At 38.5% G+C, this 18,948-nt stretch overlaps 1 protein-coding gene across 4 annotated transcripts in view; it reads left to right on the top strand.

Moving 5' to 3' along the window:
* LOC131253146 (DNA-directed RNA polymerase III subunit 1) overlaps positions 1 to 18,948 on the top strand; it is a 250,463-nt gene that overhangs the window by 53,621 nt on the left and 177,894 nt on the right. For all 4 annotated transcript variants that reach the window (XM_058253999.1, XM_058253996.1, XM_058253998.1 and 1 more), the window contains 7 exons: positions 6,809 to 6,993; positions 7,158 to 7,270; positions 7,453 to 7,552; positions 17,481 to 17,696; positions 17,783 to 17,931; positions 18,016 to 18,157; positions 18,250 to 18,390. In XM_058253999.1, the coding sequence (XP_058109982.1) occupies positions 6,809 to 6,993; positions 7,158 to 7,270; positions 7,453 to 7,552; positions 17,481 to 17,696; positions 17,783 to 17,931; positions 18,016 to 18,157; positions 18,250 to 18,390 (1,046 nt within the window). The remainder of the gene's footprint in view (positions 1 to 6,808; positions 6,994 to 7,157; positions 7,271 to 7,452; positions 7,553 to 17,480; positions 17,697 to 17,782; positions 17,932 to 18,015; positions 18,158 to 18,249; positions 18,391 to 18,948) is intronic.

Below are 18,948 nucleotides of genomic sequence, written 5' to 3' on the forward strand. Positions count from 1 at the left end.
GACTTTTGTTTTCCTCATCTGTCACTAAACCATTATGCTGTGATGTTTGTGAATTGTCTAAACATCATCGTGCTACATTTCTTCCTAGCTCTTCTGGGAGAAAATCTCAACCTTTTCTTCTGGTTCACTCGGATCTCTGGGGACCGGCTCCGGTTACCTCGACTTTTGGATTTAGATATTTTGTTACCTTTATTGATGATTATTCACGCATGACTTGGATTTATCTTTTGAAATCTAAAAGTGAAGTGTTTGATGCGTTTAAAGTGTTTTATCATGAAGTGTGCACTCAATTTCACTGTTCCATCAAATCCCTCCATTTTGATAATGGGGGGGAATACATGTCTACTGCCTTTCTGTCCTTCTTGCAGGAACGTGGTATTTTGTCTAGGACGTCATGTGCTCGCACCCCTCAACAAAATGGTATTTCAGAACGAAAGAATCGTCATCTTCTTGAAGTTGCTCGCACCCTTCTGCTTGGTATGCATCTACCCAAACATTTTTGGGGTGATGCTCTTTTAATTGCTACTTTTCTTATTAATCGTATACTCTCACGTATTCTGTCTTACAAATCTTCATTTACTACATTGTATCCTCATGATAATCCATTTCCTCTACCACCTAAAGTTTTTCGTTGTACATGCTTTGTTCAAATTTTGGATGGGAGTAATGATAAACTTAGCCCCGGAGCAATTAAATGTGTCTTTATAGGATATACTCGGAATCAAAAAGGGTATAAATGCTTTGACCCATTGACTCGCAAGAAATATGTCTCTGCCGATGTCACCTTCTTTGAGGATATTTCTTTTTTCTCCGCTCCAGGCCGATCCCTCTGTGATCCTCTTACGAGTCAGGGGGAGTTTGACTCTTATCCTCTTTCCACTAGTGATCATGGGAAAACTCCTCTCTCCTCTATTCAGTATCCTGTTGGTGATATGGGTGAGCCTAAGCCTCTGCGGGTGTATCATCGTCGAGATAAATCTTCACAAGCTTAGCCATCCACCATTCCGCTTACTTTGGATGTTGGTTCAGGTGACTCTCCTACCTTGAGTTTAGATCTTCCCATTGCCTTGAGCAAATGGTCACGATCTTGTGCTCAACACCCCATTAGTAATTTCGTTTCATATGATCATCTTTCACCGTCTTTTCAGTCGTTTGCAGCTTCCCTTTCATCACAGACTATTCCTAGATCTCTCTCACATGCTCTTCAGTCCTGATTGGACAAAGGCGATGATAGAAGAAATGTCTGCTCTTGAGAAGAATCATACTTGGGACCTTGTGCCACTTCCTGTAGGCCATAAACCTGTTGGTTGTCGATGGGTTTATACGATCAAGTTTCTTCCAGACAGCTCAATTGATTGCTATAAAGCCCGTCTTGTTGCTAAAGGTTACACACAAACTCATGGTGTGGATTACTTCGAGACATTCTCTTCGATGGCTAAGCTTAATTCGATTCGCGTTGTGCTCTCCTTGGCCGTTAATTTATCATGGCCCTTGTTTCAGCTGGATGTTAAGAATGCATTTCTCTATGGGGATCTTGCAGAGGAAGTTTACATGCATCAACCTCCTGGCTTTGTTGCTTCTCACAACCCTGCACTTGTATGTCGGTTGAAGAAGGCTCTTTATGGACTCAAACAATCCCCATGTGCATGGTTCGAAAAATTTAGTCAGGCTCTCTTGGAGTTTGGCTTTGTTCGTAGTCATGCCGATCATTCTCTCTTTATATGTCGTTCTTCGACGGGCATCATGGTTCTCATTGTCTATGTGGATGATATTGTTCTGTCCGGTAGTGATTTTGCTGGAATGAGGGAGGTTAAAGATTTTTTGAAGACCAAGTTTGAGATCAAGGATCTTGGTCCTCTTCGCTACTTCTTCGGAATTGAAGTTGCTCGCTCATCATCCAAATTGGTCTTGTCAGAACGAAAATATGCGCTCGATCTTCTCATGGAGACCAGCATGTTAGGGTGCATGCCTGCTACCACTCCCATGGATACTTCAGAGAAGCTTCGACCAGATGATGATGCTCTCCTTACTGATCCCGAGATGTATCGACGACTTGTAGGCCGGCTTATTTACCTGACTATTACTCGCCCAGATCTTTCATTTGCGGTGGGGGTTGTTAGCCAATTCATGCAAGCTCCCCGTACTTCTCATCTCACGGCTGTCTACTGCATACTTCGGTATTTAAAATCAGCCCCGGGTCTTGGCCTCCGTTTCCAGTTGCATGGTCATCTTCATCTTTCTAGCTATTCCGATGCTGATTGTGCAGGTAGTACTTTTGATCGCCGCTTTACATCCGGCCAATCTTATAACCTGGAAGAGCAAAAAGCAGCCAGTTGTTGCCTGGTCCTCGACTGAAGAAGAATATCGTGCTATGGCTCATGCGACGTGTGAACTCGTGTGGCTTCGCAACCTTCTTGAAGAACTTGGCTATCCTCCTTCAGATCCTATTCCTCTTCACTGTGACAATCAAGCGGCCATCCATATTGCTCGTAACCCAGTTTTCCACAAGCGAACCAAGCATATTGAGGTCGACTGTCACTTTATTCGGGAGAAAGTCGCTTTTAAGGAAATCGTCACTCCTTTTGTTCGATCTGGGGATCAACTTGCTGATGTTCTTACAAAGTCCTTGAGTCGAGATGCTCTTTATCATGTTTGTGACAAGTTGGGTATGATCAACATCTATGCTCCAACTTGAGGGCGAGTATAGAGAATGCTAGTGTATTGTATTGTCTATTGTGTGTGGTTAGTGGCCCCTTTTAGTGTAAGTGCATGTGCACACTTTCCTCTTCTCTTGCGGTGTACTATATGCTTTATCATAATAAAATATTATGTGTTAGGGCAAGCAAGCCTAACACATCATCTCTCCCAAACTCTCCTTCTTCTTCTTCTTCTCTCTCAATATTCTCATCTCTTCTTCACATTATCCTCATCAAATCATTCTCTACTATGGTTTGGTCATGTGCAATAGAGGTCAAGAACTGCATTGGTTATAAAGAGTGAGTTGGCTGAAGGGCACTAAGAAGGCAAGTGGAAGGCATAGTTGTGGATGTAGTAGTAATAAGGAACTTAATTATCTATGGTTTAACTGAGTATGTGGTTCTTGATAGAGTGAAATAGTGGAACATGATTCCTGTAGTAAATTCCCATTAGTTTGGATTGGGCTTAGATGATGGTGATGATTGCATCAAGGTGTGCCATAACGGTAATAGTGGCCGTAATGGCCACCATTATTTCTGTTGTGACACGAGTTGTAATGGCGTTATGGGTCATTTTTTCCGCAATGGCAGTTACGGTTTTTACGACCTGTAACGCATAACAGTTGGCACTGATATCATTATGTAATGGCTGATACAGCCCCATAATGGCCGTCATGGCATTCCATGGTTTGCATCTCAAAAAGGGCCGGCATTTTCGACCATATCGTTGATGACAATTGACAATGTAAAAGAAGGTGATTCGTTTATTCCACATCCTTCATGCATAATATTTCCTTTCAAGAACAAAAAAAAAGAGAAAAATTTCAAGCATATGATGCATCCATTTGTAAGCATCTTGTTTCTGGAATGCACAATCATGAAAATTTTATTGTTATTGGTTAACTACGTAGAGACGATTACTCGAGCAGGGGCCTGGAAATCTCCATAGATGGGCCAGGGGAGCAGTTTGGCCATGGTTCTTGCGATTCTAGCAATCCATATAAAGACCTTACGGCATGCTTTCCTTAAATTACAAACTTCCTCATCCGTGTATCAATCTTTAAAAAAAATAAAGAGGTTCTGAAAAGGAAGCGAAATATCATCGTCATTGAAGGCATGCTTGTCAAGGGACATATATTGGTTAGAAAAGGGGATTCTCCATTATTAATGTGAGATGCATGGATCTTCAGGTGCTAGATGCAGATTCGGGTGCCTTTGATGCTTAGTTGAAGTGAATTGGAATAGTTGGATTAAATATGACAAAAAATGTCCAAAGTGGTGTTGGTGCAATTTTAGTTCATAACAATGACCATATCAAATTGTCAATGCGAGCCTCTACTGTGTCCAGTTCCAGATCTTGGTATGAGAGGAAGGTTGATGTCATATGGGCAGCTGATTTCAAAGTAGATTTACCATTTAAAAGTTGACCCTGAATAATCTTCAAAAAAAGAAAAAAAAAGTTGACCCTGAATTGTTGGAGAATGGCTAGGATGACGATGATGATTTCTTAAGGTACGAGTTGAGTGGGATTATATGATGCTCTGCTCAAGGATGGTGCACTCACATTGCAAATTGTACATGGTGGGCCCTTGCTTTTGTGGCCCAGACCTTTGATCTGATGGATCATACAATTTATTATAATCTCGAACAATGGAATTAACAACTCTGCATATAATTATTTTCCTTTTGCACTTCTGAAATTTGTAGTTGCTGTGAGATTTTTATAATCTCGAACAATGAAATATCCAGTGTTTTAATTGTCGGTGATAATATCATTTTGTCGCTGATAATATCGTTGTCGAAGGAGTTGCGACAATGAACACCACTTATATCTTTTCTCTTCCAAATGTCGTTGATGTTGTCGCGATATTATTACTAGTATCAATAAAACATTATTTTATCGTCGATATTTGTGCTTATCTACCACAAAAGTCGAGAGTTGTTGGTAAAATGGGCGATATTTTCGCTGGATGTTGACACCCGCAAGACAGCAAGGACCGTAAATGCCTCCGAAATTATGAAAAAAATCGAAACATCTTCTAGTTATTTTTTATTATTTTTTGGATCTTAGTTGAGCCGAAATTTTCGGCACTTCTTACGAAAGCACGCTGGATTAGAGGTTCGATTTGGTGGAGAAATCGACATTTCCTCGCTAGTTATCATACCAGCTTGAAACCAAACTGTTGTTTGAATAAACAGCCTAAAAATAAAAAATAATAGAAAAAATGAGAAAGGGGAGGGAATTTCATTGGAAGCTCTTCTTCTTCTTCTTCTTCTTTATCTACTGCAACTCTCTCTCTCTCTCTCTCTCTCTCTCTCTCTCTCTCTCTCGTTTGAAAAATGAGCTAAAAAGGCTATCTCTCCTCTCAATAAACGAGCCTAGAAAAGCTGTTTTATGACATTTTAATAAATGAGCCAGGAAAAGGCTGTTTTCTGACATTTTAATAAATGAGCATGAAAAGGGGTGTTGTCTTTAAAAGGCCTTATATGTTACTCGGGCAGTGAATGATGCTTGATACACGGGTAGTAAGGAATTGTACACATGGCACCTCTTGATTGGTGGACACTTGCTAAAAAAATCTGTTTAAATATTTTTAAAAATAAAATAAAAATATGTTGGATGGTTGGATGGATCGTTGGGATGAATGGATGTTTGGATGAATGATTGGATGGATGGTTAGATGGATGGATAAATGGGATGGATGGAAGGATGTATGTTTGGATGGATAGGATGGATGGATGGATGTATGTTTGGATGGATAGGATAGATGGATGGATGGATGGATGGATAGATGGGATGGATGAATGGATGGGATGGTTAGATGGATGGATGGGATGGTTAGATGGATGGATTGATTGATGGGATGGATGGATGGATGGGATGATTGGGATGGATTGACAGGATGGATGGATGTTTGGATGGTTAGATGGACGGATCTAATGGTTGGATAGTTGGATGGACAAATGGATAGATTGATCGATAAGATGGTTGGATGGGATGGACGGATCTATTGGTTGGATAGTTGGATGGACGGATAGATTGATCGATGAGATGGTTGGATGGGATGGACGGATCTAATGGTTGGATAGTTGGATGGACATATGGATAGATTGATCGATGAGATGGTTGGATGGGATGGATGGATGTTTAGATGATTGGATGGGATGGTTAGATAGATGGGATGGTTGGACGGTTAGATGGTTGGATGGTTGGATGGTTAGATGGATGGATGGTTGGATGGTTGGGATGGGAATGGATGGATGGTTGTTTGGATGGATATGGATGGATGGATGTTTTGATGATTGGATGAATGAGATGGTTCAATGGATGGTTAGATGGATGGGGTGGGATGGTTGGATGGATGTATGGATGGATGGATGGGGTGGTTGTATGGATGGATGTTTGGATGATTGATGGGATGGTTGGATGTATGAATGAGATGGTTAGATGTTGGATGGATGGATGGATTGATGGGATTGATGGATGGATGTTTGGATGATTGGATAGATGGATGGGATGGTTGGATGAATGGATGGATGGGATGTGATGGTTGGATGGTTGGATCATCCTGCATTTGTGTCGTGCTTATATGTTTATTTATGTATTGATGTGTAATGTATGCATACATTATGCATGTTTGTTTGCTTTTTAATTGATTTAATGAGATTTAATCCATTATTGTGTTCCTATTGGATTGATTTCTTACGACAACACATGGTTTTAGGCTCTTATTAAATAAAAACTTATTGTGTATGCACTCCATGTGCAATTTTTTTATTACTAAATATGCAAATATCTGTATTTAGACATTTCCTTAAGTTTCACTAAAAAATTCAATAATTTTCCCTTGTATCTCCCCCATTTCCGGTTATTGGCGATAACGATATGGTATCTTTATCACTAGCTAGCGAAACTCGTAGCAATAACGACAACTCGAACTGACTTTGACTTCTGTGTGTATTAATTGTTAATAATACATATAGCCTTATTAAATAATGGAATTAACGACTCTTCTGTATGCAAATGTAGTCATGCATATACTATATAGTACATTTTGGCATGATTTTAAACCTTACTAATAGTGTTTCAATTCATGTACTTAAAAATGTAGGTGCCGTGAAAAAGGCTGGATCCATATTGGCTGTTGCTCATGATCTTTCCAAAGTTCCCAACGGAAATTTTGATGAATGTCGTTCAGCAATTTCTCACACAAAAGAGGCGAATGCAAACTTCCATATTGTTAATGTTCTTACTCCTGTCAAAGTTCTTGCTCTTTTCAAGAAAATGCTGGATGAGGTAGATTCTCTGAAATGATTGGAAATTTGGAATATGCTAGGCACTTAGGCTTACAGTTGCAATTAATGCTCTTCCTTAGAAATGTGGGGAAAAGAAGGGTCTGATTAGTTGGATCCTCCTTCCTCTTATGCTTTGTTTTTACACTCTTTTCCTTTGTACCACAGGATTGTGAATTGCTTCACCTTTATGATAGGCCAGAGAAACTCATCATGACAGACATTGCGGTGCCACCTGTAGCTATCCGTCCTTCTGTTTTCATGGATGCTGGAGCAATGAGGTAGCCTTTCTCTTAAATGAGCACATTTTTAACTTTGATTTTTTTTATTTTTATTTTTTTTTTAAATTTTATTTTAAAATATGGTTGACACCATTCTAGATATCATTAGCATTTTAATACATTAATCCTAGTGCAATTTTATAACCTGGATGACAACATTCAAGCCCTGTTTTTGTTTGCAGCAATGAGGATGACATCACTTCTAAATTAGCTCAAGTAATTAAAGCGAGTGCTAAACTTCAAGAGGATTTGCAAAGTGCGGAACCTCCATCGCTCTCATTGGTAAGTCAACAGTTTTCACAAGTCAGTATTTAGGATTCATATTCCTTTTAAATGTTGTTTTCTTTAGCTTCTTGATTAATATATTTGTTGAAAATATAAAATGATTTTCCCATATTTAGTAGTGATGACCATTACTAAAATTGTTTCTGTTCCATTAAGTTTTTCTGCTCCTAGTATTTTTATTTTTATTCTAAATTTTTAAAAACTCTTTGTTTAATTGTTGGGACCATCTTCATCAATATATAACAAGATGGATCATGCAAGGCCACTAAGAAATGCGGTGTCTTTAAAGATGCAATGCCCGATTCAATGGCTTCGTGATGCAGTTCCTTTCTTAGAAGATGGCATCAAACTTGCAGTATTCCATCTAAGTTGATGAGTACTGGCAACCAACATAGCCTAAATAATCTGTGATTCTGTGTGTGGGCAATCTTCATTATCTAACTTGGAATAGGGCATCTGAATTTTCATCAAAGATGAGTCCTCATGGGGATGGGTTACTTCAGCAGTTTTTGGATGATAATTAACAGCAGCTGACTCATTCAGGCTAAACATGATGGAAGGAAAACTGGAGTATCTGGCACCATCCTTTACCTCTATTTTAAACAACAATCCTATTTTGAAAACATTGTGGGATGCGCTAAAGTGAATTAATCAAGCATTATTTTTGTCACATCATTAAAATTTTGGATGCGTGCAACTTGTGGGAGAAGAACTTGAATGCTTGATTCTGGATAAAGCTTAGGTGATGGAAATTCACCCAGTTAAGACAAGAACCAGGGACTTTTCTGCCATTTAGGTCACACTAATAATGATATGCTGATTCCTTTGGACTCTCCCATGAAAGGCCTGATGTTTTTTCCTCTCAAATCTGTAAGTTGTAAAATTCTTCCATGTTAAATTGTTCATTTGCCATCCATATAATTCCTAAGCGAATAGTGTGTGTTAACAGTAATGTTCCTACGACCCAATAGGATTTGGTTATGGGCCCACCGCCCACTTATTGCTTAGCGTTTTTGGTCTTGGGATATGCTAGACATTATGTTTATTATATTGGGGGCAGTTTCGTCATATTTTCTTTTTATCACGTAATTATAATAGAGAGGGAGTGGGGGTGTGTCTGACCCCATCTTTTCTTCTTTCATCATTTCTTCTCTCTCTCTCTCTATCTCTCCTTTTCTCTTTCTTTCGTCTTTTTCCATCTCTACATCAGTCTACATCTTATCAGTGCAAGGTTAGAAGAGGTTCGGGCCCCATTATTGTCTCCATTCCACCCCAAGTTGCTGGATATATATTTTGGGATCTTCTAGAAATGTAGGGGACTGATCAGGCCTTAAGGCAAAGCACGTTGCTGTTTGTTTGTTTTTGATTTTTTTGTTTTTTGGCGTAAAAAACATGTTGTTTTCTGCGTTGTTCTTCAAATGGAAGGAAACACCCACAAAAAATAGTGCCTTAATGGATAATGAAGGCTTGCTGATTTTTCATGAGGTGATGTTCAATTGTTTCTTTATGTTGGTTGCATTGTGTAGATGCAAATTTTGGTTGAATACTTTTACTCGTAAAGTTGCGTTTGAAGTGGGAATGGTTTTGACATGGATTAGAGTTATTCTGGGCCATAAATTTTTACGTTATGTGATTTTGGACGTGTAGTTGTGTTACTTGTGTGCGATCTTCATCTAAGATCAATGTTCACAAGATCAATTGCTTCAAAAACAAAAGGTTGCATAGGGACATATGGACAGTCCAATCAATTGATCCGAACCTTTTTCCATCAAGTTCAACCCACAATTAATGAGCCACCGAGCAAAAATCACACCAGTCAAATAATTGTAACCTTCCAGTTAATAGCCAAAAAATTGGCAGAAAATTGACAGTAAGGATTGTTTATGACAATAATAGGTCCAATCAAGAATTCCAAACATCCTTTTGAAAGGACCCTAGTTGATTTCTTATGGTTGTAAACAACTCCTTTGATTATATGCTCCTAAATATATCATCCATAGATTGGAAAACTAATGGCTACAAGAAAGTAGGCAAAGTTCCAGATCCACGCTGCCCATTAGTTTTGCCGGCTCATTTTAGGGTTTGGGCCCAAAAATGAAGCATATCGAAATCTCAAGTGGGCCACACCACAAGAAATAGTGGTGATTGAATGCCCACCAATAAAACTTATTGCGGGCTATAAAAGTTTTGGATCAAGTTGATATTTGTGTTAACCCTTCATCCAGGTATGTGTGACCTTATCAATAGGTTGGACAACAAATAAACATTATGGTGGGCCTCTCTTTCAGTTGGATGTGAATAACTTGCTCTTTCACGGAAATCTAAAATATGCAAGTTAAACAAGTCTATATATGGGCTGAAACAATCACAATTCACAACAAGCTTGGTTTGAGAAGTTTAGAAGTGTGGTTGTATCATTTGGATTAAAAAGGAGTACTATAGATCGCGTAGTCATCTCAAAGTATTCTACCTCTGGCTACATGATATTTGCCGTGTATGTGGATGCTATTATAGTGACTGGTGATGACTTGGAGGGTACTAAAAAGCTGAAGTCATATCTTCAAACTTATTTTTAGATCAAAGACCTTGGTGTTCTTCCATATTTTTTCAGCATTGAGGTGGCAAGATCATAAGTTGAAATATATCTATGTAAGATAAAATCTACTTGTAAGATGTTGAAAGTGACAAGGATGTTAGGTGCTAAACTAGTTGATACACCGCCAATGCACCCTAATCTCAAACTTGAAGCTGAAGAAGGAGAATTGTTAGAAAACCCTAATATGTACAGGAGACTTGTTGGCAAACTCATATATTTGGCCATCACCTGGCTTGATATTGCCTTTTCAATCATTGTGGTGAGTCAATTCATGTAAAGTCCAAGGACATTACATTTAGCAAACGTTATGAGGATCCTCGGGTATTTGAAATGTTCCCCTGGGAAGGCGATCCTATATGGAGCTCATGATCATCTTCAGGTTGTCGGTTATTCTGTTGTAGATTATGCAGAGTCGGGATATGATATAGAAGGTTGACTTTGGCAGTGATGTGGTTACTTGGAAAAGTAAGAAACATAATGTGGTTGTTAGGTCAAGCGCTGAAGTTGAATATAGGTCAATGGCGCATTTGACTTGTGAACTTACATGGTTGAAATCTCTTCTCAAAAAATTGGGATTCAAAGTTTAGGTTCCAATGTCTTTATATTGCGATAATCAAGCTGTGACACAAATTGCCCATGATGGTATGTTTCATGAGACAAATTGCCAATGATGGTGTGTTTCATGAGAGAATGAAGAATATAGAAGTTGATTGCCATTTCATTTGAGACAAGATATCTTAGGGACAAATCCACTAACCTTATCTTTCGTCTTATGATCAAATCGCAGATTTATTCACCAATGCTCTTGGAAAATCTCAATTCGAAAAACTTGTTTTGTAGTTGGACATGCAAGACATCTATGCTCTAGCTTGAGGGGGCGTGTTAATGGTTATGTATATGGGCCTACAAACCAATGGGATTTGGTTAGTTACGGGCCTATGGCCCACTTATTGCTTAGTGTTTTTGGTCTTAGGATATGCTTGTCATTATGTTTACTGTATTAGGGCAGCTTTGTCATATTTGCTTTTTATCACTAAAATATAATAGAGAGGTAGTGGGGGTGTGTAACTCTAACCCCATCTTCTCCTCTCTTATCTTCTCTTTCTTTCGTCTTTTTCCATCTCTCCACAAGTCTATAGTGTGCAATTTGGTTATTTTTTATTGCCTTAAGTTTATTACCATGTCATTAATGAAAAGATTTATTCACCTTTTTTGTCATTATAGTAGAACACTAGGGTTATAAATTGTTAGAGTAAGGCTATATATCATCATCATCTAAACCTTGTCCTAATCAATCGATATCGACTATATGAATCATGTTCCACCATTCCACTCAATCAAGGGCCATAAAGCTATACATATGCACGTTTATATATCATCATCATCATGATCGTTATCTAAGCCTTATCTTAATCAATGTTTTCAGTATCTTGCAATATCACCAACATATCCACGATATGTTTGCTATCCCAGCTGGGTGATATGATACCCAACTTTCGTATCCGTTTTTTTTTTTTTTTTTCCCCATGATATCGTGCAATATATCATGATATTGCGATATATCGTGGATATTGTGATATCGGTGATACATCCACACTCCTTTATAAATTCCTAATGTATCGTGCGATATGTTGATATTGAGTGTGATGTCGAAAGGGATAAAAGGAAACTGGCGTTGTTTTGTCTGAAAAATTCTTAAAAAATGATTAAAAAAAAAACTTCTTCCTAATACATTGTAAGCTGATTTCGACCAGTCCTCTCTATTTTGATGGAAGAAAACCTTCAAAATTTCTCTAAAATCACGATAGGAAGCTTCTTGGGGTTGGATTCTAAACGTTGTGTATTTTTTGAGTTTTGTTATATTTTGTAAATAGTGTCAAATGATAAAAAAAATCCTCGATTTTTCATGTTTTGTATAAAAAATCATGGATTTGGAGCTTTGATTTTGAGATTTGGGGGAGATGGCTTGAGTTGTGGAAAATTGGGGAAAAAATCAAAATTTTTACAAAATTTTCCATATCAGTTGCAATCTTAGCATCCAAACACGAAATCAAACATGTATATAACCTAATATACACATTCTTGGAAATTTGGATTTTTGCGGAAAAATATTTTTTTAATTAAAAATAATTAAAAAATGTTAAAAAAAAGTTTATATATATATATATATATATATATATATATATATATATATATATATATATATATATATATATATATATATATTCGAAATCCATATGTAATTTCCAGTTTTTTACTTCTTGTTTTGCTTTTGAATGTAATGCTTGTGTTTCCATTCATCTTTTGTAATTTTATGAATTGACTTCGAATATAGTTGCATCAGTTCAGTAAGACAATACATAGATTAGGACCCTATACAAAGGAAAACTATTACGTGCACTTGTATTTTTGTGAATTTTTTATTTTTTTAATTATTTGATTTTAAGTGTGTATTGGCATCCTTTTTAACAATCCCTGAAGGTTCAATGAAAAATTCAACCAATTTTCCAATGTTTCCCAACAACAACGATAAATTACGTGACTCGATCAATATATTCCATGTGATAACCGATGCACATCCGTATCCCAATGGTGCATTACATTACACGATAATGATACAAAAACATTGATCTCAACTAATTGGTGTTGGCTACACGAATCACGTTTCACTTTATTGAAGACATATCCTCATTAAAACCTCAGGTCGTCAAATATTTTCTTACCATCTCCACCCATATTTTTTGGTCTTCCTGTTGCTCATTTAGAGCGTTCAACTTGAACCAAGTCAATTCTGTGCAATTCTTTGTCTCTATTACACATGACCAAACCATGTAAGTCTACTTTACCTCCACCTTATTACCTATTTGTGCTACTCCTAAGTTCCGTCATTTCTAATTCTATCTTTCCCAGTGTTCTCATTATTGGCAAAAAAAATGCTATTATCGCCGATATTATCGGTGTCTCTGGAGTTGTTACATCGAAACTAGCTTTTTTCATTTCCCTTCCCAATATCGGTGATTTTTCGCCCGGAGTGAAGTCTCTTACGCCACAGGAGATTCTTGAGGTCTACCTCGATCAGGAGTACGAGGAGATGCAGGCTTGGGTATGTGGACTCAAGCTGATCACCAATATATATATGACCTCCTGAAAGAAGTGATTAAAGATGTTGGGTTCGAGAATGTTATACAACTTGTGACGGATAACGACAGTGCATTTGTTAAGGCAGGGAAGAAATTGATGAGGAGGTATCATCTCTATTGGACCCCGTGTGCGGCCACTACATCGATATAATGATCAAGTGGATAGGCCAGAGGGATTCTGTTAGGAAGATCATCGAGGATGTGAGGAGAGTGACGAACTTCATATACAATCACTCATGGTTGTTGGCTACAATGCGCGAGTGTTGTGGAGGGGACATTGTTAGACCGGGTGCGACACGGTTCGCCACAAACTTTATCGCACTCGACAATTTATACAGGCATCGTATGGGTCTCATGAATATGTTAGATCTGAGAACTACTTAGAGCGGACCAGAGGAAGACCGATGGTGTAAAGAAGGTTTCGAAAACGGTGCTTTCTGATTCCTTATGGGATAGAGTTCCTGCATCTGATCTACAGGGTCCTAAGGGCTGTAGATAATGAGAAATGGCCTTCGATGGGGTTAATGTAGGAGCTTATGAGAATCATGAGAGATGGCATATAGACTGCAATCCCCACTTCGCAATAGTGGGTTATCGTTATCATCGATGAATGATGAACCAGGACCCTCGAGCATCCCCTCCACTAGGTTGGTAAGTTTGTTGCATTTACTTGTATTTATTATCACTTGTACTTGCGCTTTAAGCATCACTTCTATTTGCATGTTAATGCAATTGAGTAAATAATGTTTGGGTTTTAACATACTACTTGAATGCCAAATTCCATTACAAATGCCGGCTCCATGAGAATAATGATTTGAAGATGGCCGTCCACGTGGTGTTCGAACGGTTGTTCCCTGAATCGCTAGCGTAAGCAAAATTTGGTAACCAGGTAATGCAATGTGATTAGATTTCGCTAATGTAATTGGTAAAATAAATTTTCTTCCTTATAGTTCTAGAAATATGGATGGTTAAAAATGGTGACTTGTGAATCGATGTTTACAGTGTTGCTTTTTAAAGATGCTAGGGGTATCATCCGCACTAGCCAAAGCATTGACAAAAACAATGATGCCGTGTGAGTATAATTTTTAATTTACTTATGTAGTATGATATGTAATTAGGTAACTGAATTTCCTCTTTAAACTTCAAACTAAAACAAGCTCGTCATAGATATAAAGGCAAGTGGTGGGTAATGTACGGAGTCAACACACCCACACTGCAGCTATTGGCAGTTTGTAGTCTCGTAGAAACTGTATCTTCTTCAGCGTACGAGAGGAATTGGAGCACGTGGTCACTCATACACACTAACAAGAGGAACAAACTGGTGTATGAGAAGTTGCAAAAGCTCGTATATTGCCATTACAATATGAAGTTAAGAAAGAGGCAGTTGCGGGCAGACCGAGACATGGAGGAAAATCTTGAACCGCTCGACTTGTTGTTGATAGGTAACATGACATAGATAGGTGACGATACTGAGGACCCACTTTATGAGTGGGTCAATTAAGATGATTTAGATGATGTGGGGGGAAGCCCTGCTCCACAGATAGCCGAAGGAGCAATGTCTCTTGGTTTTGATGTCGATCAGGTAGTAAGCCAACAACGGGCAGATACAGATTCCTTTAATCCTTTGGTGAGGAGTTTGATACGTCCTGATGATAGCGATGAGGCATCTTCATAGCCTCCTCTCCATCATCAAGCTGTAGTGAGTGATGACTTGACACTGGTCATGGAGACGACAACGACGACGATAGTTGTGGTGAGGGGATGGAGGCACCGGTACCAATGTAAGTGGTACTAGTGGGGGTGGAGGTGGCAGTGGTGGGGGGTACACGACAAGTCAGAGCCAGCGATCCGTTGGCCAATTCATTGAGCAGTACTTTGACCATGCCAGTCAGGACAAGGACCATAGATTTCGTCCACCATCACGTGTGAGAGCATCAGAGCCCACATATTTTTGAGTGTCATTCGAAGAAGAAAGCTCGGTGCGTTGCGGCGGATGCTCTCGGACGCAGCTTGTCATCTATGGATATTAGTTCAGAGTGGTGGAGCTCCACTTCTGTCCCACCTTATGCGCATGGGGAATATCACGGGTATGGGCATGACAGATCTGACATTCAGTCACACTCGTCTACCTATGGATATGGGCAACCAACAGATAGCTCTTCGAGTTATGGCCCTTTGACAGGAGGATATTTGGGGTACTTGTATGATTGGTAGCAATACTATTAGGGAGTCAGGGTTGGACTTGATCTGTTTCCTCAAGACCCTACTTAACCAATATCGTCGATGTATGTCGCATAGTACCCACGTCCAGACGTATCCGTACAGTTTGGGAAGGACGAGTATCAGAGATATATAAGAGAGTACCTCCATTGGTATGAGCAATAAGCGATGTTTACCACTATAATTATGGTGGTAACTTTACTATGGAATCATTTCCTATCAATGATGTCAAATGGCATAAGCGATCTCGTGCACCTCGAAGGACCCATGCGCATATGTGGTCTCACAACCTCCTGAATTTCTTACCTTTCAAGAAAAAGCTCCCTAAACAATATAAATATTTTCAAAAATAAAGGAAAAAATTATGAAAAAAATACTGCAAGTGTAGGGAATTTTTTAAATATGTTTTATTGCCAATTTCATTAAAATTTTGTTATATATTTTTACATCTATAAGACTATTAGATTATAACAAGTCAACTAGCAAGTACTCAAATGAATAGATATGCTAAAAATGGTGAAAAGAAAACCAACATAGAAATTTTATCTCCTTCTTTGGAGGAGAGAGATTTCTAGCCTTGTAGTTGTAGACTTATAAGAGAGCCTTCTAGCCTTGTATTGTAGGAGAGAGCCTTCTTTCCTTGTATTGTAGGAGAGAGAGCCTTCTAGCCTTGTATTGTAGGAGAGCTGACTTCTAGCCTTGTAACTGTTAAGAGTGAGAACCTTGATTCTTGAAACTTGAAAGAGTGAGGGCCTTCTACTTAGCCTTGTAGACTTGTACTCTTGGATAGAATGAGAGATAAGTGTAAACAAGTAAGAGAATGAGATATCTAATGGAGAATGAGAGTATTTGAGTGACAGAGAGTGGCAGAGTAAGAGAGAGAGAGATCGAGAGCATGAGTTTTAGAGAAGAGAGTGAGAGAGAAGAGATTAAGCAAGAGCTAAGAGATTGTATACTTGTATGAGAGGGGAAAATGGGGGGATGGGAGTGCCTATTTATAATAAAAAAGGGAGAGTAATGGAAGATTTTTTCTTTTATTCCTAACTTTCAGAAATCGGACTGTTGGGACATTATGCTATCGCATAGCATAATTGCATAATCATGGCTTATGCTGTCACATCTACATGCGACCACACAAAGCCCACTTGTCCAAAAACCAAATATGCCACTATGGCATATGTGGTCCATCCTCCTGAATGGCGTATGCAATCGCATACGACAACACTGTTTCCTATATATAATATGCACACACATAATTCCTAAGTGAATGGTGTATTTGGTTTAATTTTTCGGTGAAAGAACCCATCTACATGTGATTATATTTTTTGAAGAAATGCCATCTATTACCAGTCAAGAAATCAGTTGTAAAAACCAGCATACTGTATTGTCGTAGGCTTGGTGACTACTTGCTTTTAGTAGCTTCCCCAACTCTCTTCCTCTAAATTTGTCCGTTTTCTCTATTCTTGGTTTACATTTTGTAGTATGCTAATCTTTCTTTGTTATCATCCTCGCATCAATTAATCAAATTCAACTTTTGTAGTTAGTTGAAAGAAAACAGTTAAACATTAGCATACTACAAAACCAGCATACTGTATTGTTGTAGGCTTGGTGACTACTTGCTTTTAATAGCTTCCCCAACTCTCTTCCTCTAAATTTGTCCGTTTTCTCTATTCTTGGTTTACATTTTGTAGTATGCTAATCTTTCTTTGTTATCATCCTCGCATCAATTAATCAAATTCAACTTTTGTAGTTAGTTGAAAGAAAACAGTTAAACATTAGCTGTTCAGTTATAATTTGAGTTACCAGTGCACCATCTTCAGTTTTGACTTGCATTTTTATTTTATTTTATTTTATTTGCTTGTACATGTTAGTAACTTTATCATTTAAACCCCAATTCCATGCTTTAGATATAATGTTAGTCATGTTGCAACTTGTGTTCCAAATGCTCATGCTGTTGATTTTTGTCCAGGGCCTCTGGGAACATCTTCAAGTTGAGGTTGCTACATATATAAACAGCGAGGTTCGTGGTGTTCCTCTATATATGCAGCCTCAAAAGCCATTGCGCGGGGTTCTTCAACGTCTCAAAGGCAAGCAAGGCCGTTTTCGTGGCAACTTATCTGGGAAGCGTGTGGAATTTACTGGCAGAACTGTCATTTCTCCTGATCCAAATCTGAAGATTACAGAGGTCAGACTGTCGAAAGTCTATGGACGGTATTATCTTTATCTGCATGTCTTTTTTCCATTCTTACATGGGTCTGGGGTGGTTGCCAGGTAGCAATTCCCATCTTAATGGCAAAAGTCCTTACATATCCTGAACGAGTCTCCTATTACAATATGGAGAAGCTGAGACAATGCATCCGCAATGGGCCTCAGAAGTACCCTGGGGCAAATTATGTTATAACCCCTGATGGTAGCAAGCTGTAAGTGCTATTATTCTTGTTTTGTTTCTCTATGTTGATTTGATTTTGTATTATAGTGGCTGAATTGACTGAATTGTTTTGCAGAAATTTGGCATATGGAAACAGAAAGCGTCTTTCCGATGAACTCAAGTACGGATATATAGTGGAACGCCATTTAGAAGACGGGGATCTTGTTCTTTTCAATAGACAGCCAAGTCTGCATCGGATGTCCATCATGTCTCATAGGGTAATTTTAGATGGTTTATGCATTGAAGGGTAAATTATTTTTACCTTGGTTTGTCCTTTTTCTTGATATACTAATCCCTTTCATGCTTGTAGGCAAGGATAATGCCTTGGAGGACATTGAGATTCAATGAATCTGTTTGTAATCCATACAATGCTGATTTTGATGGGGATGAGATGAATTTACATGTTCCTCAAACTGAAGAAGCTCGAACAGAAGCTCTGATGTTGATGGGGGTAAATACCTTTATTTACCTTCTTGTTATCTTCTGTGTACTTAGTTTGATGCAGGACAATTAACCACTTGCTCTAAAAGCTCAAACTGATAGAGGATGGTGAATTAATCCCTTTATCTCATAGCCCAGGCTCCAAATCCATGGGTTAGGTCCTCGGCCGAACCCTCCTTGTGGGCCCCAAATCGATGGGTTCTACCTCACACGAGCCACCCGCCTCGAATATGACCCTGCATCCCACAGGCCACCCCACTCAAGCCTGGTGTGAAAATGCCCCCGCATTATAGTTTCATATGCATCTGTTTTTTTTTTTTTTTTTTTAAATATAAATTTTATGTGGTGGTTTGAGCATTTGTCATGCATGAGACGTGATTCCAATGTTCAGTTTTGTAATAATAAAAGGTGATTGATGATTGACTGGCTCAAATGTTATCCTTTCTATATATAGATAAGAGCAGTTCCTGGTTGTAGTATTTGCTGTAATCAGTCTATGTTGAAGATGTGTGATTTAAATACTAATTATTGATGAGAGATTGATTTGTTGTTTATGTTGAAAGGTCAA

This window comes from Magnolia sinica, chromosome 8, assembly GCF_029962835.1.
Source record: "Magnolia sinica isolate HGM2019 chromosome 8, MsV1, whole genome shotgun sequence".
Lineage (NCBI taxonomy): Eukaryota > Viridiplantae > Streptophyta > Magnoliopsida > Magnoliales > Magnoliaceae > Magnolia > Magnolia sinica.